Source organism: Aptenodytes patagonicus, chromosome 21 (genome assembly GCF_965638725.1).
Source record: "Aptenodytes patagonicus chromosome 21, bAptPat1.pri.cur, whole genome shotgun sequence".
Taxonomy (NCBI): Eukaryota; Metazoa; Chordata; class Aves; order Sphenisciformes; family Spheniscidae; genus Aptenodytes; species Aptenodytes patagonicus.
Window position 1 is genome coordinate 6,439,734 of NC_134969.1, and position 27,527 is coordinate 6,467,260.

Here is a 27,527-nt window from a genome sequence, read left to right on the forward strand (position 1 = left end):
TTTGAAGAAAGCATTTTAATCCAAGTGCTAAGCTACCTCTGGGTTTTCATTGTCGTCTTCCTACTGAGAGAACAAGACTCAACTTGTTCTTTTAACTCTCAAACCACTGAGAAGACGACACGGTGTTTTCCCCAGCTGCTCCTTCTCTGCAACCAGCAGAAGAAACATCATGAGATATCGGCACATCACTCACTTTTTAGAAATGTTGGTGACTTCAGGATTTATCATTGCATGGTAAACACAGCGTAGGACTGCTCATGATTCTCTCAACTGAACGATAAAAGCAGGGAAACTTGCACTGCGCTCCCCTTTTATGTAATCCAGAAATAACTCAAGACAACTGTAAGGACAAGCAACTCCCATCAGCAAAACTCATTTCAAAACACACAGACTAACCTGTTCCTCCATTTGCACCATGGAATGACATTAAGGAGGTGAAAGCCAAGTCAGTGCTCTCTAGTATTTATAAACATAAACACACATCAGGTGTGCTACAGGTTTTTTTAAGCTTCTGTCATTCCCATATTTCTTAAAATGCAGCTTTTTCACTCCTGCTGCCGCCACCCCAGCAAAAATCACTACTCTCCTCCTCATGCCATTTCAAGGAATTTTGAAGAAGAAAGCGATACGGACCGATTAAACAAAATTTTAGCTGCAGCTAAACACTTCTCATTTCCTTTGACAATACCTTACAGCGTAGAAGGACACAATCTGTTCTGCAGTCACACCTCAAATAAAGGATGAGAAGGGGCATAGGTTTGCACGGAAAGAAGTGAGCAGAATAGAGTATTTTCTTTTCAAGGAAAGAGCAATCTCTAGTTTACAAGAAAACTAAACTCCTTTCATAAGCTCTTGCATTTCCAAAATGTTAATAAGTTTTCCTGATACACACAAGAAAGCAATAGTGAATTCTAAGCTTATGAAATTTATTCCTCCTTTAAGGTAAAAGGCAAAATGGAACTTAGGCTAAAAATCAAGTATAATGCAAACCTAAGAGGAAATCTGCATCTGTAAATCAGCACAGAAAAGGGCAACAGGGAGCCCAGCAACTGCCTGGTCAGTACACTCGCAACAATAGGTAATCTCAACATTTTTAAAGCAACCCTAAAATCTTAAGCAAACCTGCTTAAAGGTTCAGCAGCAACTTCTCCTGAGGAAGTCTGCTAGAGGTAACTAAGTTCAACCTCCTTTCTTGGTTTTAATATTTTGAGGTACTCACTTTCTCATGAAATATAAACAGTGGCAACAAAATGAGATTTTTCATTTCTATCATTTTAAAATTTACAACACATTTCCAAACCAGCAGCTCCAGCAGAATTCATCAGACTAAGGCCATGCTTCGACAATACTTTGTCTTCAGCAGCACCACCAGGCAAAGGTACTTCCCCCCCGTGCGTCTCAGGTGCCGGAGCACGTGCCCCCCTCAAAGCCCCTCTTTAGAAAGAGCAATCTTTGGCAGGTCCATGTTGCAAATTGGTCAGAGCCCTTGCAAAGAGCAGTCTGCAAATTTGGCTGCTGAGAGGGCTTGAGGAGGTAAGGGGAGAAGTTTGCAACACACCTGTAAGCACCCCCTGGCCGCTGTAAGAACAAGAATACCTTAAACCAGTATTGCTAACACAGGCATGCTGCGTCTCACAGAACACTTTCAAATCTCAATTGTAACAAAACTATACACTAAAGTTGTGGAAAGGGACATCCACAGACACCAGGTTTAGACACACTTCGTATATAGCTGCATAAACCAGGCGTACACTCCTAACTGAAAGATAAGGAAAAGAAACACTTCATATGAATATGTGTTTGTGAACAACAGCAACAAGCTGTGTTATGAAATGGAATATACATAGCAAGCTTTTATGTGTTTTCTGGTTGCTCATTTAAATATTTCGATTTTCCTGACCATACAAACTGGGTCACTACCACAAAAGGTAACAAGACCATTTCCTCTGGCTGGAGGGTGACCTGAGACTAATTTAGCCCTTTATTGTTTCACCTACCCTCTACCCCTTTCTTAAGGGTGAAAACACATCCAACAAGATCCTGAAGAACTGCACCCAAACACCTTCTTACGGTTTTGCAGTGAATCACAGACAAGGATAATAAAGAATTCTAATACTCACTGTCTCATACACACACACGCCCTTACTGCACAAACAACTACAGCTGTCCCCTACAGTTTAATCTTCCCCCCAGAAACACAAAGTTTCCGACTGGAAGCTCTGTACCATAAGCAGAAACAAACAGAATATAAACGTTTATTTTACATACAGATTCCAGATTTATTTACAGATATTGGGGAGGGGAAAACCCAAAAGACAGTATCAACAGATGGTAGTGGGGGTCCTTGTCCTGTCAAGTACTGCTCCAACCAAAACTAGAGATTTAGCAAGCAGTAATCATCTGTACTGAATTATGCCAAGACAACGAATTTTTCCTCAGGTAAAGTTGTCAGTTGCAATGGAAAAAAAAAAAAATTTAAGTGACTATCATCCAGTTCTTCAGGTTGGAAATTAAAAAAAGAACATGCAGCAGTTTAGAACTAGGCTAGTTTATTTGTTCCCCAGTTTTTATTAAAATTGACCCTATCTAGTATGAAAATAATCCTTCTAAGCCCTCTTACAGAGGACTTACAGAGTTAGGCCAATATTCAATTTAGCAGAGCAGGGAGGAGGGGCAGGGACGACTTACACATCAACAAAAGCAATTCTACAACCAACAAGTACAGAGCCTGTGCATATAGATCCCACTGAGATGGGATTACGAATTAGACAAATTAAGTAAACTGATCCCCTTCAGACAAGGCAAATATTAAGATAAAAGAAGCCATCTGTGCAGTTGGAGAACTCAGTATATCTGCAGCAACAGGTAGGAGAAGGCAGAGTGTGTATTTACAAGTCACATTTGGGCAGCACTGCAGGTTTACAAACACTAAGATGTTATCTACCCTAAAAAAAAGTTGCCATCTAAAAAAACAAACAAGATAGGGAGGCTGAGCACACAACAAGCAATCCGAGCTGGAGTGCCACCGGCAGCTGTACAGCTGCCACAAGGCCGGCTTTTGCTCTCCCGTCCCAAAGAACAGGCAGCTTTCTGCCAGCTCAAGGAGTTAAACTGGCTTGCAGGAGGGTCTGATAGCACAAAAAAGAGGGGCAGGATCATACGATTGGGAACATAGTGGGGAAGGTTAAAAAAATAAATAATAAATTTAATAATAAATTAAAAAATAAATTAAAAAATCTCCATCTTGCCAGGATGGCAAGCTGTTAAGCAGTCTAACTGCATTTCACTGACCCTGCAGCCGTAAGCTGCCCCTCCGCAGCCGCCAGCGGCTGCCTAACTCCCTGGCGTGTTCTTGCTCAGCTCTTGCCCCAGTTCTGGTGCTCTCAGACCCTGCACTGAGCCATCCAGACGTGCCAGCGTAGCTGCTGTGGCACCATCACGCTTCAATCCTCCCATTTCTAATGCTGCTAGCACTAGATAAATTGAAGGGGGAAAAAAAAAAAAACGAACCGAAACATTATTCAAAACTGTCAATAGTCCCCAGCCCAGCTGCCAATGAATCATAAATTTATGATAACACAGTAAAGGCATCATTAGCAGGGAAAGCAGAGTCATGTGGGGGTTTTTTAGGGGTTGGTTGGGGTTTTTTTGCTTGTTTTTTGTTTGTTTGGTTTTCTTTAAAACAAATACAAGAATGCCTAGGCCCAGTCTCACAACCACTTTGCTCAAAAAAAAAAAGCGCTTGTCACCGGAGAGGCAGGGGCTTATCTAGGACCTAAGCAATTGCATCAAGGGGACATAAACATGGACATGGTGAACCCCATATGACTTCAGCCTTTGCCGTTTAAGAGCTCCGCTACAATGAAGCCCCGGGGTTCTGGCAATTTCACTGTTTGGCCAGTCAGACCTACACTAGACTCCAGCGCTAAAACCTGCAGCGGACAGCAGCAGAGAGCAATAATGAAATTCTCATCAGGTGAAAATGGACAGTATTTCTTACCAGTGTTTCTTTTAAAGAGTAGGGTGAGATTCACTGTTACCCCAGACATTCATACTTCAAAATTTTTGGTCCAATTCCTTCTATTTTTGAAGTTAAGGACCTACCAGTTACCTAATGTCTTTCTGTTCCCTTCCTCCTCCCACCCTCTTGGATTAAGTTACAGCTAGCTACTCACCCAGCTGCTCTTTTATTCTAGATGCAGGCTTATCTCACAGCATAACCTACTACCAAATCAAGAATGTTGCTGCAGTTCAAAATGCATGTAATGCACTGATGACAAAGACAAATATCGCCTCCCCATCTCTCTGCACTGTCCACTATCCCAAAAAGATGCTGCACGAATATGCAATATTGCAAAGCTACAGTAAGAGGGATTTAAGCAAAGAAAAGCAGATATCCAGCTCCTCTGTCTTGAAGGCCAGAAAAGAAAGAGAACTTGCATAGCTCATGTCGAGCCTCAGGTATCACTGCCATGTGATCAAAGACCTCAGAAGACAGCACAAGCAGCATGGACACATGTTCTGGTCTACGGGCAACTTCTGAAGCGCCATTCCCTTTCTTCACCAGTTGCTATACACCATTGCTTCTTACTACTTTCCAGTTCAACATTTGCTGAGAAGGGGAATTTGATACAAAACTAGTGAAGATTTCATTACGCTTACGTGGCTTGTAGTAAGGCTCCAAGATGACTTCCTTCCTGACAGCTAACAACCTGGACAAAGTGCTAAAAAAAGGGGGAGAACAGATACCCCTTTTAGAAGGCTACTTTCAACATTATCGACCACATTCACTATCAACGGCCCAAACCTTTTCCATTTTAGAGCGGAGCAAAAAGGTTTCTGTGGCTCTTCTTTTCCATCTCACACTTGAGAAAGTATTGCACTTCCACTCGCACAGAAATTTAGGGGGGTACAAGGCTGGTTGCAGTGGGGGAGGGTGGGATTTTGAAGATGGAGACAGCCACAAGGCAGATGAAAGTTGTGGGGGTTTTTTAAAACTTTTTTTTACTTTTCCCAGATTAGGATATCTGTTCATCACCAAATATTATCTATCCTGCTGTCAAAATGCAGATAAGAGATTTAATTGTTTGACAGCGCCCTTTAAAAAAAAGCTCTGATGTCTTCAGAGGCACAAACTCCTTAAATCACTAAAATTATGATGGTGTTGCTTACTAAGATGCAAGAAAACAAGAAGATAAAAAGATACACTAAATGCATAAACACTCTTTTCCTCATCTTTCTCCTCCAGGTTTTTCACTATCAACTCAGAGTATGAGACTGTTGACGCTTCCTGCAGGTAAGGCTCAGAAGACACAAGATCTAGAAATACAAATCAAATTCACTCCTTTCCTCGTTTATTTCAGACTCAATTTTTTTCTTAGTACACTGACTTTCTCCATGAGTTTCCTTCACATTCCAGGAGCAGGGGGATGGGAGGAAACCATCAGCGCCTTGCTAAGGCATCTAAACAACAGATAGGACATGCTGCACAAAATCAAAGCCCGTAGTTGAAGAACACGGTCTTGAAAAACGACACGCGTATCCTGCGGGGATCTCAGTTTACATAGTTCCTTAAATCGGCCAGCGGATGTATGTTGAAATACCTTAGGAAATACAGAGAAAATTTGATAGATAAAGAAAAGAAATTGCGGGACTGAAGGAGAAGAACCCCAAGAGAAACAAGAAACAGTGTCTTAGCTTCAAGAGAAGGGCGAAATGTCACCTTTCCTGGAAAGACATGCACACTCCAGTATGTGGAAAAGCCCAGTGACAAAAGGATGCCATCTCCAAAACTTTCTGTATCACTGTTACAAGACAAAGAAGAAGCGGGGGGGGTGGGGGGAAGGTGAGTCATCATTGGAAGGCAAACCTCACATCCTCCAAAAAAACAAACCCAAATTCACTTCTCTCAAGAAATGGCTAAATAAGAGTTGGTAAAAATCAGCGTATTTAGGAATGCCTTCAGGCATTTAAGCTAACATGACCTAATGCCATGGTAAGTACAAAACAAGTGCTGTACTTGCTCTTAAGATGCTTTCAAAGAGCCTGTAGGCTCTATATCTAAAAACTAATGTCTTGCTCAAGGGAAGCGTTAAAAAATAATATTCACAGAACATTCACACCCCCGTCATTCCACTGGCATGCTTCATATGGAGGCACATCAGCTGTTTTTCAGCAGCTTTAGACGGATTTTTAATGTCGTGTTTTCTCCTTCGTAAATCATTTTCATCTACTCTTAGTCAGTAGTCAATGTAGGTTAATATAACCTAGAGAAACAGAGATTTTCCTATCAAACACTGTCAAATTAAAATGCAACTCAGTATTACGATCTTCAAGAGACGGAAGGAAGGAGAGGAGAGAAGCTAAGCTGCAAGCACCATAAATTCCCAGAGGTCTTTCACTTGAGAGAGGACACCTTCTTATGAATCCCACCATGCAATAGTCCTGGTTTGCTGTTTTCTCCAAAACAGTAATTTTTGGTTTCTAGGGATTTTTTTTTTTTTTAACCTGGCTCATAAACTCAGTAACAGAGATAGGATGGACTGAACGTGGAGAAAATAAACTAGTCTGAACTTGACAGACAGGAATGCAAAAAGGAAGGCTCTCCAAAACAAGACCTGTATCAAGCTGACCTGCCATACATTGATACCCTCCTACAAGACGTGATTTTCTCATCCCTGTTCTTCCACAAGCCTCTAAAGGGACTGATTATAAAGGAAAAGGGAACTAGGCAAGAACAAGAAGTGTTTACATCCAATTTCCAGGAACCTAACACAGCCAACTACAGTAACTTGCTATTCTTTCAAGTCACCCTAGAAATAGGTAAATTCTCTCTTTTCAAAGAAAACCAATGGCCATCTCCTCCAAATCTGCCACCTCCTTACTGCGCTGCGAGATTAAAATAACTCTCACTGGGCTTCTATTGAAGGGCCCATTATCTGACAACTCCTGTTCAGTCCTTTGACCTGTCCGAAGCACTTATCACTTCTGCAGCCCTTGATTACGTTGCCCAGCTACTTTAAACGTTAAACACAGACCTGTGCTTTATGACAAGAGCCAAAAGGTGGCCAGGAGTGGAAACAGGGCAGCAGACAGACAGCTAAACCCACAATATTATGGGGTCTGAGATCACTGGATCCCAAAATAAACATGCTACAAGTATTGTAACACTTGTCACAAGACATATTTCTAACTGTTCTTTTACAACCACCATTTTACTGTTTGATGATACAACAGGTGGAGGGCTTAGCTGTTCCTCCTACTAAGATGTATTCCAGCCTGACAGGTTTTTATTTTGTTAAAGCACACACACACACACGCGCGCGCTCCACAGTCATAACAGAGAACTCTCAAGTTCAGAATCATTCCAACAGCCTCAAAACCTGTTATTTATTTTCCTCCTCCCCCCCAAATACACAATTTTTTTCTATAGGCCTTTCACTTACCTCTCCCATAGCTCGTCCTTCCAGAGCAAGCGCTTGAAAATCATGATTCAGTTCATCCATGGAACGCACCTATTTATAGATGGGTAAAAAAAAAAAATACATGAGGAAATGTTTGTATTTGTCTTTCTTAATAATAACCATAGTTTACAGCAATTTTTCTGATACAGACTGAGAGCTACATTCCATATTACAGCATATAGCAAGGTTATTGAGCTCCAAAAGATGACTTACCTTTAAGACTCCCAGAACCTACAACTTTTATAGTGTTAGATTTATACACACACAAAAAAGGAAAAACTAGCAATTACTTTTAAGGCACGCAAAGTCTAACACAACTGCCTTTGCTAAGTGTATTGCATAGACTAATATTTCACAGTGAGCTGCATGATTTCAAGTGAGGGAGTCGATGCATAAGCAAGCGAGTCAGCATCATTTCCTTCCAGGTGAAAATCAAGTAAAGACTCTCATATAAAACAGGCAGATTTATATTCAAGTTACATTGATATGAAAGAGAAAAACACAACGGTAGAAACAAAAAGCAAATTAAATTAAATAGCACCATTTGAAATGGGGGGCAGGGGATGAAGAAAGGAAAGCAGGCAATGCCTTAATATCAGTTGCCAATTTTAGCTACTGTACCCACAACAATCTCTCAAAGCGGAAATCCAGAAGCACAAAGTGGGGTGCAAAACACCTTAAGAAAACCCCTGATGGGGTATGGCCTTTTCCTCCTTCCCAGGAGGTTGCTGGTGTGTGGCATGGCAGCCACACAGCTCCATGGCCATGCTGGGGGCCCCAAGACTTGCCAGCTAAGGCAAGGCACGCAAGGGAAAGGCAATGGTGAAGCAGTCCTTCCAGACTCACACAGGGCAGAGCTCAGGCGCTGCGGGAGCAAGGGGACGGCCCCGGGAGGTGACACTGGCCTTGCTCACCTGGAGAACCTGTAGCTATACATTTACTTGGACAGTTGTGCCATTTTCTGCTTCTGCTTTGGATCATGATTTGATGAAAATTAATTCAATTATAACACAAAAAAAGCAGCAATTTAAAACTGCTAGCTAAGTAAGTTGGGTATGTTGAAAATGCAAGAAAACACTCCTGATTTTCATTTCCAAATCTCATCCAGGCAAGTCCTTACAGATGCAGCCATTGAGCACACGTGCAGAAGCAAAGAAAAAAAAACCCAACGATGGACTTGAGGACAAAGCACACAAGTTCAACCACATGCTAGCATTCAGACTAAATTATTGCCCTCCTCAGATAACACACCTGTATTAAAGCAGCACTTACTACAACAGCCACAGACACTTATAATGGCACATAAGCAATACTACATGCCTCCTACTCAATGTTTACATAATCCCTGCAACCCAACAGATCTGATACACCTTTCTGCTAGAACAGGGGTAATAGTTTGTAAAACACTTATTTATGAGTGATCCACACACTCTATTCACTGCAGTCCTATATGGGCTCTTTTTTAAATGCAGTGTTTAGTCGTGTCGCCACTGAAGACATAGCAGGTGATTTGGATGCAGCCCCCTCTGGGCCAAGGGAAGGAACCCAGTAATACTTGGTGGGTGATTTATAGGACAAAAAAAAAACCCCCAAAACTGGTTTAGATGCTAATGCACCAGCCTGCCAGTGACCAGTGCTGTAAGCAGCTACACCATGTTCACTGACCTTAACCCTGACTTCTGATACTCACGCCACTATTTCCAGCAGAACCAAGTCAAGACTTTGTTGTGATTACACTTTATTTCTATTTTAAGACAAGATTCAGTAGACCCCATGCAAGAATATCAGATGTAGGGAAAGCACCACAGATAACCTACAGCAGTCCCCTCCAGTCTGAATTCTTCTACTATTCTGTGACAATACTACTTTGCAAAAGATTAGTAACATACTGTTAAGTTATCTAATACACATTTATGTAACTCGCAAATCCTCAATGGCCAGCCACTCGGAATCACAGTTTAAAAATAAGGCATGCTCTTATTACTATATCTCAGTTCAAAGTTATTTTCAGTTATGCCTCAGTCTTGCCACCTTCTGCAGTGACGCTTATCACATCAACCATGAACACACAGAGTGAAAACAGGACTCCACCTTCCAGAAACTACAGCACCAGGCAACACCAATGACTTTCCTTTACTGTCTACTTCATCACTGATCTGCCAGCAAAGACATCTCTGTTACCTCAAATGAGATAGAAGTTAGTAAGACCAAATTCTTCCGTGAAGCATTTCAAGCTGAACTCATGGAAAGTGCTGCAACCCCCAGACATGCTAAGCCACAAAAGCTAACAGTGGCAAATTATTTCAATGAGACATCTGGGGAATAGAGAAGCTATACAAAGAGATCCAGTAGGTGATGTTCATTACTCTCACTGCTAAAGCAACGTCCCAGCAAACCACAGATGCAGCCGCGATGGCACTGATCCAGGACTCGCAGTGCTGTGGAAAGGGCTAGTGGAGAAACAGAGGCTGCTTAGTGCGTGTCCCCCAACTTTGCCAAAACAAATAAACGCCCAAAGGTGGATGTTGTGCTATGGGAACCTCAAAACAAAGCTGCTAGAAAAATATAATCATTACATTCCTAGCATAAATCAAAAGGATATTAAGAGACATTTGTATTTTGTTTTGGTCATACCCCAGCCCTATCAACTCCCCGCTGTCAAGCTGAGCTCCCCCTGAAGCTTCAGTTGCACCAACATCCCTGGTGAAAGCCCTGTGCAGAACATGCAGGCAGTTTCTAAACAAGAATGAACTCTACTGCTCTTCTCAGCCCCTTCTTTATGGTACTTCGGCATGTTACATGGCCATCCTTACTCCACCAAACATTTTTCAACATGCTAGAATCATATATTTTATTTGTTCACATTAGATGCAAGAACATTTTCACAGATGTCTTGTTCAAGTGTTTGTCTTGAGTAGAAAAATGTGTTGTTATCATCTTGTTAAACCAATTACAGCAGCGCAAATAAGTGATTTACATCCACGTGTGAAGCCGTGCTCCCATGCTGGTCTGTATTCTTGGTGGAGCTGGTGTAACTAAAACCGACACCATCTCCAACATGGTCAACACCTTCAATGCAAGTTCATGATCCTCCACCAGAAACCACAACAATTGAGCAATTCCTCTTTCTCTAAGAGCTACAGTCCAGTAAGCATACATAGCTCTCCTCAGTGTTGACCATTTGCCCGTTTCCAATGTGGAGAAGCATGTTTGTCTTCAAACGATGCCATGATAATTGATTACTACAGAGGTGATACAGAGACCAAGATAAGAAGAGTGGTAAAGGGCAAAAAGCAGGATAAACATGAAAGCAAAGTGCGCTCCAGCTTTTTCATACCTGGTTGGTTTAATTGCACACTTATTATTTTCACTCCTCTCTTAAGAGTCTGAAGGAAGCTGTCCTTCAAACATGTCTTACTTTGCAAATCACCATCCTAGCCTCCCCTGCTAAATGATACACAGTGGAAATGGGCTGCCTCCATCTCCTTCCCAAACATACTTTGCCCCAGTGGCGATCAAAAGCAAAAACAATAATATTGGCTTCTCTATCTGCTATCAGAAGTCAGGTAATGGAAGAAATTATTCATTACAGATATTTAAGTCACACCCCTACTCATCTCTCTTTCATCAATCCTAACAATTACGGATAAAAACATTTTCTAAATCAGGTCTTCGTGCCTGACTTTCAGGCACTGTATGTGCAAACTGTATATAGTCACCAATTTTGAGGCCCTTTCTCTCAGTCACATAGTTCCTTTACCTCCACTGATCATTGTATCTATTTGTTTGTAATACAGGCTAGTTTATTATTCAATTGTCAAAGACTGTACCCAAAAGGTCCTCTTCTCATCTCCCCACTTCTACAGTATTAAATAGCAGCACCTCATTTTTTTTTTTTACACGGTATGCACAAATATCGCAGAGCTCCTTCATTTCCCTTTGAAAGAAGAACAAATAGCTTCTGAAACAGAACTTAAAGCCAAAGTTATGACTTCCTACACCTTAGTATTCCAAAAGGCAGGCAATACTCTGAAATGATAATTAAATGATATAGATGATCTACCACCTCATCGGGATCTATTCCTGTTAACTATCACTGACCTATAACAAACACAGACATGTAGAGCAGAGTCACGATGGTGTCAACACTAGTAACAAGGAGGTCCACAGAGAAAGAACTCCTTCGCAGATGAGCGCTAACGTCAGTGAGATTTGATTCCCATAAAATCTGGTTCACCACTGAACCAGAGTTTTGAAAGAAATCCAGAAGACAACGCCAAGACAAATTGGCTGCACAAGGAAGCGATGCCCTGACATCTGGATACGACATGACAACCTGGTTCCTTGGAGGAAGAGGTGATCTCAAGAAACATCAGGAATCACAGGAAGAGAGGTCAGCTGTAGTCCCAATTGCTTCATAAGTGATCCAACAAAAGCTGACTCCTGTTCGCAGTGAGCAGCACCCCTCAGTCGCACCCCCATTTCAGCCTCTTCCAGGCATGCCACCTCTCCAAATCAAGATGCAAGTGCACATCCTCCCCAACTACCAAGAACAGACTTCCCTACCTTCTTATCAAGTGTACTCCTTCTTTCTGATAATGCAGAAAACCAGCAGCCTTGCTTTTGAAGCCTGCTTAACAAAATTAAGGCTCTGTACATCAGCAGCACTGCTACTGAATGAGAGTTACAAAGCAATTTCATTGCACAAGAACATTCCTCCCCTTCACGTCAAGTGCTGTGTATGCACTCTGACATTATGTAAATCTCACCGAAATTAATGAGAATCTCATTCAAGAAGAGTAATTTCCATGCATGCTAATATATGAATGTATGTCACTATAACACACTCCAGCTTATAGCCACTTCACTGACTCATAAATAATTTCCCGCCTTCATGGTGGCAGCACATACCCCAAAGAGGATTCGCCCAGCGCACCAACTATGAGCCACACTGAGAAACTGCAGTAAACCCACCGGGTTGCTTTGCTTTGCCGAGGCTGAAGTCAATTCAGTCTCTCAAAAGCCCTCTTAACCAATTTTCACCTTTGCTCTGAAAAACATGCGATAAAGCGAGAGACAGCTGTATTACTCATTACACAGCCACTCTAGGTCAGACCTTTAAATCTTATTTTCAGTCTCCTGAATAAAAACCCTTGGCTTGAGACACGCTGAGGCCACAGAGGACTTTCCAAGTTTCAATAACGGATACCCACTGCCTATTTTAGAGAGGACAAGACGAAACACAGAATGCTTTCTGCTCTCACCTACTGCAGATTGCAACAACGCAAACCAATTTCTCTCCAGGTTAATGGCCACTTTCAAAACTCAACCTCCCACGCAGCAGAAGAGTTTCTCAGCAACTCTGCATCAAACATACTCACTGTGGACTTTCCAACCCCTCAAGCAGCATGCAGCTCATTTATGCCAGGTAGCCATCTTACACAGGACAATTACACTTTTTTTTTTTTTTTTAAAATAAGATTAGAGGGCCTCACCATTGCAAAACTCAATCACAGCAACTCAGAAGCAAATGCTTTCCTGGCCCCAAAGCCACACAGACACTAGTTCTTGTCTGTACCTGGAACACTTTTGAATTTATATAGCAATACCAGAAACGGACAAAGCAATATTCCAGCCTCTAAAGATGTTCTATGCGCTGGTACTATTTGGTACTGGACCTGCTGCTCACCTACCACACCACAAACCCAGGCAAGACACTTTTCCCTGCCTCTCAGCCCCCCCGAAACATACTTGGTCACAGATATAGCCAGTATTTAGAAATTTCGGAAGTTTTTTTCTTATAGAAGAGCAAAACAGACTCAGGCGATCATCCCAGGCGTCGCCAAAGACCCAAGGGTCTGAGTCACCCATGAGAGAAGGCGAGAGCGGAGGAAACAACTTACAGAGACCAGGACCAAACCTCTCCCGTTACGCCTCTAACAAGCCATCCCAAAACAGGGTCTGATGTCCCTGGTGCTAAAAAGCTGCAACGCAGAAAAGGATGAGCAGGGAAACCTGCAAAAGCACCAGCAGGCCCGCAGAAAGAAGCAATAAACCCAAGCACCTGATGGGACACACTGCACTGCTGGTACTGAAAACTCCAGTTAATTTTAACCTGGCAAACAACAAGGCCCACAGGGCTAAATGGCACTTGTCAAAAGGAATTCTGCTGTCAGTTAAATTAACAGGAACCGGGGCCCCGAACTGTCCTTACAATTACCAAACAGGGATTTGAAGGACCTAACAAATTAACATGAGAGCAACAGTATATTTACCTTTTGGATTTCCAGTACCATATTTTTTATTCTAGAATAATCCAAGGGGGTTTTTTCCCCAAACTGATAGCTACCAGTAAAGTAGCTGAGTTGTAATTTTAAGTAAACATTAATGTCAATAATCAGGGTTAATACTGCACCTTATATTAAGCAAATATGGTTGCTAATATGACCTTTACATATAAATTCAAAGCATAATACTGTATCACGTTTCATGGTCTGCAGGTATCTCAGGGGATTGTACACTAGCCTTATATATTAAGGAATCCTCATTTATGTAGAATTTATATTCACCTAGACAGACACACCAAAACTATCAAAGGCTAAATTTCACTCTTAAATCACAAAGGATTTTTTCTTCCTCCTTATGCAAGTGATGTTTCCCGGTAAGAGAAGAGACAGGTGGAATTAAACAAAGAAAAAAAAAAGCCACATGCAGGAGAAAAAACAAGCAAATAAACAAACTAGAAAGTCCTTTGGAAAAAAAGAAGCTGATAAATAACCAGCTGAGAAATATTCTAGCTGATAATCTAAAAAAATTGTCTCTAAAAGTGCACCATGAAGCCTGAGGGTTTATGATTTTTTTTTTTTTTTTTTTTGTGTTGGACAACATTAAACAGATCAAATATCTGCATTTATTAGCGGTAACAGCAATTGAAGACAGTTTAAACTATCTATTTCTATTAAGCCAATTATGTTAAATAGGGTAACCAAAGCAAACTAGAAGGCTGTTTCTTGTAAGCCTCAGCTCTCCAGTTTCTCCATTTCCCCCCTCCCTAACACCGCTCCCCACGTGGCCCCATTTCAAAGGCTGCCTTTCTTCTTCCCCGGCACTTTCTTATGCCAGGATCTATCTAGCCCCCAGCTGTCCCTCCCTTAGATTACAGTACTTACTCTCCCACTACCCCTCTCCCCCCAGTTCTACTTCTGACCAGGAGGCAAAACCCCCAGGACAGCATCTGCTGAAACCGAGGTAGAATGGGCACTGCAAAGACAGGATTTCGTTAAGTTGGAACATGTAAATGGCTGCTTTCAAAACTTCTTTGATCTACAGTAAATTACAGGGCCAACTGCAGCCTTCAGTCCTGCCAGCCAAGCAAACGAACTCCAGGGTATCCCACAGATACTACCATAAGGAATTCTGGGCGAAGCACCCTGCCACCCTGGCAAAGAAAAGCATGGGCAAGGGCCAGGCGCTGGGACCACAAACCCACGGGAAGGGCTCATTCTTCAGTCTCTGCTGATGCTGGTCGTGCTCCCAGCAAGCCTGGAGGGAACCCTCCAACAATTTAAGCTCTGGCCAAGCTTGATGGGACCACCTTGTTACAAGACCACTTGTTTTGCTTTCCTACTCCTGCAGAGTAATGCAAGAAATCATGTTACTGTTACATTTGTCAGGATAGGCCAAAATGTTACGATTTCTCAGCTCCTAAGATGAATAGCATTTGTTTGTTTCTGTGAGAAGACGAGATGAGAGATTCCAAGTTCCTCATGTTTGCACAGGTACGTTCCGGGTGCTTACCTAGAGCACCTCAAAAGTGTGATCATTACTTGCATACTTATTTCTTTTTAACTTATGTGCACTCTGCAAGTGTGAAAAGGCAAGTGTCAAAAGGCAAGTGTCATGTGAAGTTTCCATCCATTAGGCTTCCACATTTTAAGCGTTGCTCAATTTGTAATAAGAAAAAAAAACCCACAACAAAAAAAAATCTTTATTTTCTAGTAAAACATTCCTCAAAAAAAGGTCAACATTACTACAAGAACATCAGGATTGAGGTAGTAAGAACAAGAAACATCAAAAACATTCAGGCTGCTGCCTGAATAAGACATCCTTAGAATAGAGAGGAGGAAAAAAAAAAATATAGCTGGTTTAACAGCCGAAATACTTTGTATCACTTGATTTATATACTTACAAGTTGTTAATGCTTTTTAAATTAACCTAAGGTTTACAAATTTCAGATGGAAACAAATGCCTCCTACTCAGCTGTGGGAGACTGCCTGTGTTTGTCTTGTTTGAACAGCTCACATACCACGTTATTTAAAAAATATCTACCCTGAGCACATACTTACACACATATATAGTATCTAGGAGAGGGAAAAAAAGTATTTACCAGCTGACAATAAGAAAAGCACCGCACACTGTTAACAACAGGCTTGCCACTAACAACTAGATCCAGGGTTAAAATATGTTGTTCCATCAACTGATTACAGCACTATTTTTAGTCCTCTCCTATAACAATAGTCGGTAAAGAAAGAATGTGAAGTCACAAGTATTAGACAGGATTAGGTGGTTTAACTACTATTTTTGTAGTAAAGGATTCATCATTAGAATTGCTACTACCATTAGCATTCGAAGCAAAAAGCTATTGAAATTGCAGATTGGCTAATGCTTTACATGGCGTTTAGCCAAGATGATTAATGATTCAGGGTACAGAAATAAATGCAAGAAAGGCAGCCTTTCAGAATGGCTTGGCTTAGTTAGCTAATTATGTTTTTCCTCAGATTTTATTCACCAAGGGAAGTGCTTCATTAATGTGGAATTTAGGTTACTCTGTGATGTCTTGGGCACATATTGTTGGGGTGCAAACTTCCAAAATATTGGATTACAGAAGAAGCAACCTTAATTTTGCCCCACTGGAGCTGGCAATACCTTGGGAAAACAGTCTTCTGCTTCCCAGATGCGTGTGTGGATCAATGTTTTTGTGCAAGTACTCAGGGCTACAGTAAGGTATGGCTTGTCTGATCCCCGGGAAGGCTTTTCCTTTCACTCCCACCCCTATTCTGACCTTCCGAGGTTTAAATTTGGAGGGAAAAAGATGTAAAGAAGGGACGCAGCAATGTCTCATTCCAGTGCCAAGCTCAGTACTTCTGTCAGAAACAGATGCGAGTGGCCCCATGCCACAACGACTGTTGGCAGCAGGGCGAAGGGCTAATTTGAGGGTTTAGTAACAGTCGAGTTTCACCCCAGTGCAGAATCAAGGTCTGAAGCGCAGCTTCAGTACAAGGTAAGTAACTCGGCCATATGCTCCCAATAAAACCAACTGCCCTAGAACAAAAGTTACCCTTAACAAAGGAAGAGGAGTAACACGATATCTGAGAGCAGATCGCTTGACAGGAGGGAGCACAGCATCACATGATATCCGCACACAAAGGCAAGTTTGTTCATCACAGACCCGCGAGATCATCATTCAGAGAAGACAGCTTTAAAACTGTCTCAGCGTACACCTATAAGCAAGTTTTCAGACACAGGCAACGCTAGATTCAATGCTCTGGAACAGCTCTTTGTTAAGGAGATTTCCGATCAGCAGTCGAAATTAGTTGTGCCAGTTTGCAAGGAAGAGGCTACTGTGGATGGACTTGTATCTTCTGTAAAGTTTCACCCATTTACAAAAACGCTACGCATATCACAGCCTGTTCTGCAGAAGTACAGATAGGTCACACCAACTCAGCACACCACAAAAGAGCTGATACTGGGAAAGCAAAGTTGGAGAGAGGGGAGGAAGAAAACAAGCAGAAGCTGTACTCCAATAAAGCTCTATTCAAAACATACTTGGGCACAATATATTAACTGAAATACTTGAAGTCTTGTTGAAGCATTGAAATTTGCAAATTCAATAGTGTGAAAATATCCCGAGCAAGCACCACAGCAAGGAAGCAGACTACAAAGATGATATACCACAGAGAAATCCCAAAGCCAGCACATCAGGTCACTTGTGCAATCCCAGCTAGAGCCAGATATCTTGCAACTGCCTGTCAGAGACAGTAAAACCTACAGATTCAGAGGAAGCACACTCTTAAACTGACTTTCTGAAGATTTCAGCGTGTTTTTTCTCCCCTATGCAAGAGAAGGATTTTCCAATACCCAACCTTAAATATCCAACTTAGAAGGAACATGAGTAGATTGGCTATCTCAAGAGGAATTTTCAAAGGGCAATGTAAAGCAGTAAACAAATCAAACGTTCCGATTCCCCCCCTCAAGATACCCCTTTACCATAGAGAAATCTCTGTGAAACAAATCAGCCAAAACTAGACATGTCATTTCAGCAAGGTATTATGTTCTAAATTATCTGGGTATCAAGTTAGCACAGCCATTTCAGTGTCAACATAAGAAAAGCCCTAACCAGTTCACTGCGATACAAGGAAGTACCCATGAAAATTCAACGGATTTAATGAAACATACATCAGAAAACATTCTTCAAGAACAGAGCCACACGTTCTATCATGCAGTGTACATGATTAAGGACTCGCTCCATGCCTTCAACTCTAGCCCAGAGAACAAGCCAGATTATTTGGACCACAGTGGCCCTCATACACTAGGTGCTTTCCACAAGCAGATCAGGAAATCTCTGTCCTGAAGAGTTAACTGTCATTTAAATGGATTTCACTTTGGAAGACTGAACACTAGGGCTTCTGCTTCCTTAGCTTCCAGGATCTTTTTAGAGGACCCTGCCACGACTTTAAGGCAAACTGGTCATGGTGCCTACCAATAGGCACCAAACGTTGTCAAACAACATCAAATCCAGACACTTTCACAGCAGCAAGCAGCATAGTTTGAGTAGCTGCGCTCTAGAAGGGCAGCTGCCAGGAGCATTACCTTCTGTCTCCACTTGAATTCAAGTTCCCAGTTAAGAAGTTGCATGGACATATTGCCAAAAGGCAAAAACTGAGCATAAAATCCAGTCCCAGCCCTGTTGCTCTCGCTATTCTTCACCAACTATATGTGAAAAATTCCCCACATTCAACAAGACGATCCCTGCAGAGTTCCATTGTCTCAAATTATTAATTAAACATGCTCTCAAAGAAAGCAAATGCCTAAAATCATTTGCTTCTACTACGCAACTCCCATATTACCCTAACTGCAATTCAGACAGTCTAAGTATATCCATTCACTGTAATTCAGAAGGGACCACCACCAAAGAAACTCTCTCTCCACTCCAGTTCAAGAACACACATGCATGCACAAGCCACAAGAGACCCCACCCAAGAAAACCCAGCCAATTTTCCTAAAAACCTGCTCAGTGTTGATAACTTGTCCCAGCTGAATATCTCTACCATCTTCTCATTCCCCTCAGGAGTAGTAGATGGCTGTTTGGATTTGTAATGAGATATGCAACCTTTCATAACCAAGACAAATCCAACCTAGGCCATTACTCATCAGGAGTCATCTTGTACCTCTTCACTCACCTACGTGAAGTTCTGATCTCTACCCATTTTTTTGCAGAATAAACAGCATACAAACACCCCAGTGCAGCTAGCGTAACTGTCTGCCCAAACAGCCTGAAGAGTAATCGGGCGTCATAGATGAACGACAACCTAAACCTCTTCAGTTTGAATCTTAGAATTACTGGTGGATACTGACACTCAACCTCATCTTGCTGTTTTTTGTGGATAAAAAGAGAAGACTACGTTTTGCAGTCAAGACCTGGCTGTTGGAAGTGTCTTCCATGTAAAGTTTGGTGATTAAGTATTTGTAACTGCAGACAGCTGGAAGGTTGCTTAGGAGTTGAGAGATTCCAGTCTAGGAAAAAAAAAAAAGTCCAATGTCACCATTACTTCAGTGTCTGCAAGAACAAAGAGGAACTTATATGTTATTTGTGCGGATGGTACAACTTTGATACCTAAATATGCAAAATGACAGCAGCATCTTTAATTGCTTAATTTTATATAAAAACTTGCCCCCCCGCCTTCTGGAGGAGAAGGGAAAAATGCAAAGGGAAGAGAAAGTTTCTAGGTAAAATACAAAAAGAACCAGCATCTTCCCGCTGTTCACAACAAGAGGACACTATCTACTTCCTTGGGAGCAGAGAAACTTTTTAAGTCATCCCTACTAAAGCCATTCACAGCTCAATTCTCAGAGCTGCTAGTCAAAGTATGAACAAATGACAAGGAGAGACAGCCAGCACAATAAAAAATTAAAAGCAAGGATACCGTAAATAAGTTCTGACTCACAACACTCATAGCTATTTAATGACACAAGATGAAATGCTATCATTTGGTAAAAATCACTGGAGTATTATCACCAACAGACGGAGATAGATGTCTGTCTACATAAGTAACAAAGAAGAAACTGGGATTCAACAATTAAAAAAAAATCCCTCTACCTTTAATTACGACCTCCCAAGCTCTAGGCAGACATTAACCTATATTACCCTATAATTATTTTTTCTGACTTTCCATTATCTTTTAGCTACTGAGTTTCTGAACCAGTCTTCAAGGCAACAAGACAAGGGCCCTCACTGCATTATCTTTGAAAGTCTAAAATCAAAAGCACAGTAATATAAGTGTATCCATAAGAAACTGAGACTTAGCAGACATCCATAATGATTCCCCACCTCTCTGCATGTCCCAGCACTTCCCTCCACTTCTATTCTTGAAGGAGAAATTCAGTTCTACCCCGGCTAAGCCCAAACTGAATTAAATGATTTTGCATGCATAAGACTAGTTCTCGCTCCAAGGAATTTATAATTTAAGAAGCAGATGCAGAGGTGGCCAAAAAGTCAAAAGGAATGGCAGTATTAGGATTACATATATCCCGTGTTCTGCTTCCCATGAGTAAAGCCCCGAGGCAAACAGAGAACCATGGAAAAAGAGGCACTCAAGAAAGGCTGAAGCAATAAACACATAGATAAAACTGCCCAACAATCACTGGAATATACAGTATCAAGTAAGACACATGAGAAAAGCGTTACTGCCCCATCTCAGAGTTGACTTTGAAGAAATTAAACACAAAGATTAGTTTAAAGATGCATACTGAATGCAAAACATCAGGACTATGTGACAAATACATTACAGCCAATGTAAAAACCGTCAGGAAGTAGAACAGATAAGGTCCCAATGTTAATTATATTATACTGGGTATTTCTTGAGCTTCAGATCACAGAACACATGGGGGAAAAACAGAGAAAGCGTCACACAGAACCTTGTGAGCTTAATCCTGCAGGTATATTTTGTCCATACAACCTTCTCAGAAGTGTTCTGCCTCCAAAGAATACATGCATTATTTTTTAAAAGTTTATTTAAACTAGTATAAGCTAACAAGTTTTTCTTGCATTAAGTGGTACATTTATTAGTATCGTTTCATTCAAGAAGTTACTGAAGAAAATCAAGCTGAGGAGGAGTTACACGTCTACTGACATCAGGGCAAGTCTCTAACAGGTAGGATTCTCTTATTCCAGTAAAAGTTTAAGTCTTCCAGTTATTAAAGAATGCAGTAAAAAAGTTCAAATACCAGCATAATTTTTAATGACTGCAAGGTTTGGGTGTCCTGTTCCTGCCCCCCCCCCCCCCCCCAGTCTCCAGTGAGTTTTGTTGTCTTTGCTTTTAAGGACTTTCAGAAAAAGGAAGATGAAAGTGTGAGTAGGAGGAAAAGAGGATTGAGAATTTTATGACGTTCATTTGAATTCATGAAGTCATCTTTCCACAAAATGTCCAAACAAAAGCAGTCCCTGCCCAAACATCTCCACACCAGACTGCATGACAGCTTTCATCTGAAAAACCTAAAAGTTGCAGCTTTTCAATAAGAAATTTTTGCTTACTGTTTCCTACACAACTTAAAGCACATTAAGATCTCTTCCATCGATGTCTCTCTAAACAAGTTTTACATTTAGTGACTGAAAACTTGGATAGTTAACAGAAAAATTACATCTCATTTCAATGCAGTTTTTTCCTTTAAAGTGATAACTAAATACTATGTTTCCACATAAGGGAATAACTACAATATTCTTCTAGCTGCTTAGTTCATATTGCAGTATTTTATACGATTTTTCTTCCAGAACAAATTAACAGGGCACTTGGGTTTACTTCTTTGTTGATGTACACACTGACTTCAGCGAGGTTGCAAAATTCACTGCAACGTTTGCTTTTAAATGGTCCGGATGGCAACACATCCCCTTGGGGAGGCACAGCAGAGAGGCAAGGGCTTGTTCGCTTTTATTTGAAAAACTAGAGGCAGGAGATATTCATGAAGGTTGCAAAAGCTTTGTGTCTGCTGCTCTGACAATATTTGTGGGAATCATTCCTTTTTAAAATGTGCTTACACTTAAGTTCCACTCCCTTAGAAGAGGAAGCACATCTCCTTTGACGAGTTACTTACAGGTCACAGACAGAAAGCCAGAGTGAGTCATGCACTCACTTAACTCGCAGCACATCTGACAATGCAACTACTGAAAAGACTTCTAGTAAACACTACTACTGAGACACGTTTTAGCCCACTACCCGTTTAGAAACGTTAAGTCGCTGTAAGAAGATAGGTGTTTCCAGAAGCACCGTTTCAGGACATTCTTAAGGCTGTTCTCTTCTCAGTTCAGCTAAGCACATTAATAGCACCTTCCCCTCCCAATTATAACCAGAAAAACCCAAACCCAAAACCTCAAAACAAACGAGCAAAGATACCCAGGAAAACACATTACCAGCAACTTCCAGAACTGTGTTTTTCAATATTGGGAATGGTAAAAGCCCAACCTACATGCATTGGCAGTTTTGTAATACCATTACATAAGAATTATTTAACTACAGCAACAGATCTGAAAAGCAGCAGCAGTCACTGCTACACTGGTTCACACATCCAAAAAAAAAAAATTCAATAAAGGGAATGATAAATTTTGCAAACATGTATTTGACTGTCACAGAGAGTGGATTGGGATTTCAACACCCTCAAGAGCAGAAACGTTTCAGCTTATAGCTACCAAGGCACCGCAATCCTGAAAAGAGAAAACAAAAAGTACGACTGTTGCCATTCCAACCACACAATAACCAGCTTAAGCTTTAAAAAGCGTCATTAAAAGCATCTATCATAAGCCCGATGCGTTCACGTGTTGAGTTTGGAAACATTGAACTTTTTTTTTACCTGATGTTCTGCATGAATGTTATCCCCAGTAGGCCAGCGATGTTTGCTGTTATTATAGCCGCCTCCACCACTTCCTCCTCCCCCAAGCTGCTCACCATGCTGCCTCTGGAAGAAGTAATCCACCATAGCGTCGTCCTGGGAGCGGCCTGCAACTCCTATGGATCCAGGAACAGGACTGGAGTGTGTCCCTGCTGCAAGCGCCTGATTTGCAGCTGGCTGTTGCTGAGCCTGGGACCCTGTTCCAGATGTCAATACAACAGGCATGTTGGGATTAGCTGTATCTTGAGTGTGCTGTTTCAGGTGGGGGCTGAACGAGTCCTGCCAGAGTACTGCTTTTCTCTTCAAAACACACGCAACGCTCATTCCACCAACACCTACGGGGGGTGAGGGGAAGGGGGAGAGACGGCGAGAAAGAGAGAAGGAAAAGAAAACATGAAATCCTTACAGCTTCAGCTTTACATATTAAATAACACACCCATCCTGTGACTGGCAGGGAAACATCACGGTGCCAAATCTGACGCCTTTTAACATAGTTATTTGCTCCATTAACCTACCAACTAAAATATCATATAAAAATGCACGCTAGCCAAAAAACCCACATTTTGTGCTGCAAAGTGTTATCAGCATATGCAAGATTCATGTAAGGTGCCATTACACTGAAATCAGAATGCCAATTTATGCGATGGACAAAACACCGACTGGAGTGCTGCCACAGAAGATTGCTAGAAAAAAGCCCCCGAAAAACCTGATGGAACACAAATTACACCACCAGTGCCTGCCGTGCTCGTTTACACCTGACAAATTATGAAGCAGATCTTCAATGAATACACGAGTCCCACTGTATCGCAATGTGTTCACTCAGTTCTGCAAAACACCAAGGCAACAGGTTGTTTTTTTTTTTAAATGCAAACTTAAAATACTGGATTTCTGTTTGTACAGTTAAGTCCCAAACACAGTGTGCACTCTTCCTGCAAACTCAGAAGCTGGCTTCGGTCATGAGATGGTAAAACACACTGGCATGTTTTGTACGAGATTCCCTGGAGAAAGAGCAGCTAACCTCTGGGTGCCCGGGATCTCGGCAGAACCTTCCAGAGCCAGAGCAGCCAGCAGTGCCGGTCCTGCTGTCAACGACACCGGGGGAAAGCTGGACGAGTCATAGAAACCGTCCAACGCTGAAAATACCCCAAATGCTTTGCATACACCAAAATCATCTGCGTGCAGGAGGACAACTGGCAGACTAGGCTGACAGCAACTCACTAATTTACTATCCCCCAAGTATTTTGATAGCATCCCAGCAGCACAAAAATAACAAACAAACTTGTGTGTTTTAAGACAACATTATCAGCTGATCCTGAGAGCAATAAAGACATTACACATGTGAATAGAAAAGTGCTTTCTCCCTGGTACGTAATGCTCAGCCAATGCAGAGCGCACACACAAATCCAATTTGCTTTTAAAGGCATGGTATAGTCAGAATTATTATTTTTTAAAGAGATTGCTAGTTTATGACTTCAGTTACCTAAATGCAACCCCACAAATACCGCAGAGAGTTATAAGGATGAAACTGGGGTGGGATGGGGGGTGTTCAGCCCTTACGGACTCCCACCACAGCTGCATACCAGCACGAGAATGCTTTTACCCTTGTACCTTGGCGGCTGTAAACCTTGGCCCTGATCCCGACAGCAGCTCTGACGGCCTGAGAGGCGGCTCTGTTTCCTCTCTGCTCATCATAGTAGTTTTGAACAACAGTCAACTGCTACAAGCAACTTCCAAGAACAATTTTCTAACAGTGGAGAGAAAAAGATGACACAAAAAAATCCAAGTCCTATCTTTGATCAAACTTTGTCAGGTTTGTCCCGCTAATTGAGACCAGCGTTAATATTCAGAAAAAAATTACTATAAGAACTGCAGCGATAAGGTTTTTTTATTGCACCTACAACATGCATTTGTTGACACACACACACAGCCTCCACGGCCACGTAAACAAGCAACTCTGCAAGGCTTTTTATACATTCAAAGACCTTCACAACTGAAATACCAGTAACATTTAACAGAACTAACTCCTCTGTCTTTCAAAAAGTCTGGAAATCACTGCCTTCCCTCAAATACTTCATAGAACAGTGTGACAACACCTGGTGTTACTAAACCAGGTAACTGATTTACTGAAGTATATCAGTGATATACTTCACTGATTTTTAAGAATACAATAGTATGATTTACTGGTATTTTCCCTTTAATGAAGCATCATTATCAATAAGAAAAAATAATTAAGTAATTACTGATGAGAAATACACACGTCACCAAGTTGGGGTGTATATTAATTGCAGACAATGAAATCTGAGCAGCCCCTACGAAAAGGGGTTACAAGTTATCTCAGGGCAGTCTTTAAAAAATATAAGGAAATACTATGAATCCACAAAAACTTTCAAGCATTGCTATATTGTGACAAGCCCCTGTTTCCAGTTGGAAATAGCACAACGCACAAAGTTGCGAGTGGAAGCCAGCACAGCCCCAACGCTCCTTTCCTCCCTCAAAAGGCAGTGGGCTGCAAGGTCCCTCTGTTCACCAGCACAAATTCATGTCTGGTTTAATTTGCATGCAGATCGCTAATAATTGCGTTACTGTAAAAATAGGGGGTTTTTTGTGACTCTAGAAAATCTCAGTTAAGGTACTACGAAGATCCGCACAAGTGCCTCCTGCTCCCAGACGCTTCCTCTTTCGTCTAATACAGACGAGGCAGCTCCAAACACGAGAGAAAAACTTGGCAAAGGCGACATTTTGAAAGGGAGCAAAGGGGAAAAGAGCATTCTGGGTAGTTCAAGTTTAGTTCCAAGACGTGTTTTTATAGAAATGCCGTGTTAAATGTAGCGGACAGCTGAATCCTGTCATTCAAAGCACACAGAGCATCAGAAATATGTTAAGTCACCTACACAACGCACATTCATTAGCTAACGGGCAGCTGCAAGAGTCGCCACTGCTGATGGCTACTAGGACCCTTCTCATTCCCAAACTCTTAGTAAAAATATATAATCAACTTTTCTTCGGCAAACCGTTTGCTGGGAAGAGTTACGTATTTACAAACAAAGGCTTCTGCGCTGCTACAATGCACTCAAAGAGGACAATTTTCCTTTCCCCTTGATAAAAACGTAGCATGTAAATAAACTGCTCTGTGTTATCATTACAAGCAAAATACTTTAGATTATGGGATGTTCCACAAGCAACAAAAACTTCGGAGACATCTCCAAGCAAGTTTTAAGCTTAAGTGGCGACGACACTGAATAAGGCAGCTTTAATCCGCATCGAGCACAGCTACGCATTCAGCACTTCCTTGCTCTTATTCTATATTCCTCTAAAAATAACAGACAATATTAAAAAATTAAGTCGGCACAAGACGCGCGTTTCAAAAAGTTCAGTCGTGAACTAGAAGAGAGTTTGGGTTGGGTGGGTTTTTTTTTTGAAAGTTACACTGGAAATTAAAGCACAGCCATTGTTCGAGAGCTGTGGCCTACAAGAACTTTTAACGTTAAACCTTGTGTTTTCCTGAAAACCTGGGGAGACGCAGCAGGAAGCGGGTAAATCGATCACCCACCGAATTGCTTAAACCAGCATTAAAACATCGTAAGATAAATGCTACCCCTTACCCCACCTCCCTCGCTCTTAATAAAGGAAATTCCTTACTCATGATCTGTTGAATTAAATCTCTGCTCAGAACAAAGTTATTAAACATTGACCAAAAAAAAAAAAAAAAAATTCGAGTATTTCTCAGGCTGGGGCAAGAGACAGACTCTTAAAATTACAAGTGTGCAATTAAAAAGGGCCAAACGCTGTTATTACACGAAAACGAGATAAACCAAGGGGGGGAAAAAAAAAACCCCACACAAACACAAGAACCCCAGGGTCACCCAGCACATCAAAAAGTATTGTCTGCGTTTGCCTCCCCTCCCATTTGCGAGGCACCGTCCCTCTCCTCTGCCAGGGACACCGAGGCCCCCCCAGCCCCGCCGAAGACGCCCCCAAGGCCGGGGGGGGGAACCCAACCACCCCCCCACGCCAACGCGGGCCAGCGCCGGGCCTGGCCCCCCGGGACAACAAAGCGGGGCCTCGGCCCTCCCCGGCGGGCCGGGCTAGGGTCCCCCCGGGAAAAGGGGGAGCCCCGGGCGGGGGGGGGGCCGCGGCTGGCCGGGCCCGGGGGGACGCAGGCGGCAGGCGCCGCCGCCCGGCCGGGATGGGCCCGCGACCCCCTCCCCCCCCAACAATGACACCCCCCCTCCCTGCCAGCCGGGGCGCGGCGGCGAGCGGCCGCGGAGCCGCTCACGGGAGGCGGGGGCCCGCCGCGCCCCCGCTCCCCGGTAACAATAGGGGCCAGGCCCCGGCCCCCGAGCGCCGACAAGGAGCCGGGCGGGAGAGCCGGGCGCAGCGCCCCGCCGCCGCTCGCCTTTGGGGCGGCCTGGCGCCGCTTCGCCCGCCCCCCCCACCAATATGGCCCCACCGACAGCTCCGCTGAGGTGCACGGCGCGCCGGGGGCCCGGTCCGGTGCCGATACTCACGGGCGGAGCGGTAGGATGAAGACGGATCTCGGCCCCCCCCAGGCCGCTCGCCGCCTGCCTCTCCCCCTGCCTTTCACTCCGACAACATGGCGGCCCGGCGGGGACGGGCGCCGCGCTGCACGCCGGGAAGGCGAGGCCGCTCCAAGCGGCGCCGGGCCGCCGCTTCCCCGGCCGGGCCGGGTCGGGCCGGGCCTTGCCCGCCGCCCCTTTCCCCCCCCAACCCGCACCGCGCCGGCCCGGGAGCACCGCGGGGGGGGACAGGCCGTGCCCCCGCACCCTCCCGCGCGTCCACTCGCGGGTGTCGCTGCTCTCCGGCCAGGCCAGGGCCGGCTTGGGGCCAGGCCGGGCTCAGGTTGGGGGCCAGGCCCGGGCCAGGGGCCTCAGGCTTCAAGCGTGG

The 27,527-nt window shown here is 43.0% G+C and overlaps 1 protein-coding gene across 8 annotated transcripts in view; it reads right to left on the reverse strand.

Annotated features, from left to right (window-relative positions):
- Positions 1-27,217, reverse strand: part of PUM1 (pumilio RNA binding family member 1) — a 77,307-nt gene extending 50,090 nt beyond the window's left edge. For 7 of the 8 annotated variants that reach the window (XM_076357497.1, XM_076357490.1, XM_076357495.1 and 4 more), the window contains exons 1-3: positions 27,131-27,217; positions 22,584-22,957; positions 7,446-7,514 (exon numbers count right to left, since the gene is read on the reverse strand). In XM_076357497.1, coding sequence (XP_076213612.1) covers positions 7,446-7,514; positions 22,584-22,946 — 432 coding nt within the window. In that variant the 5' untranslated portion in view covers positions 22,947-22,957; positions 27,131-27,217. The remainder of the gene's footprint in view (positions 1-7,445; positions 7,515-22,583; positions 22,958-27,130) is intronic. The other variant, XM_076357496.1, reaches the window with a different exon arrangement.
- Positions 27,218-27,527: the final 310 nt, after the last annotated feature.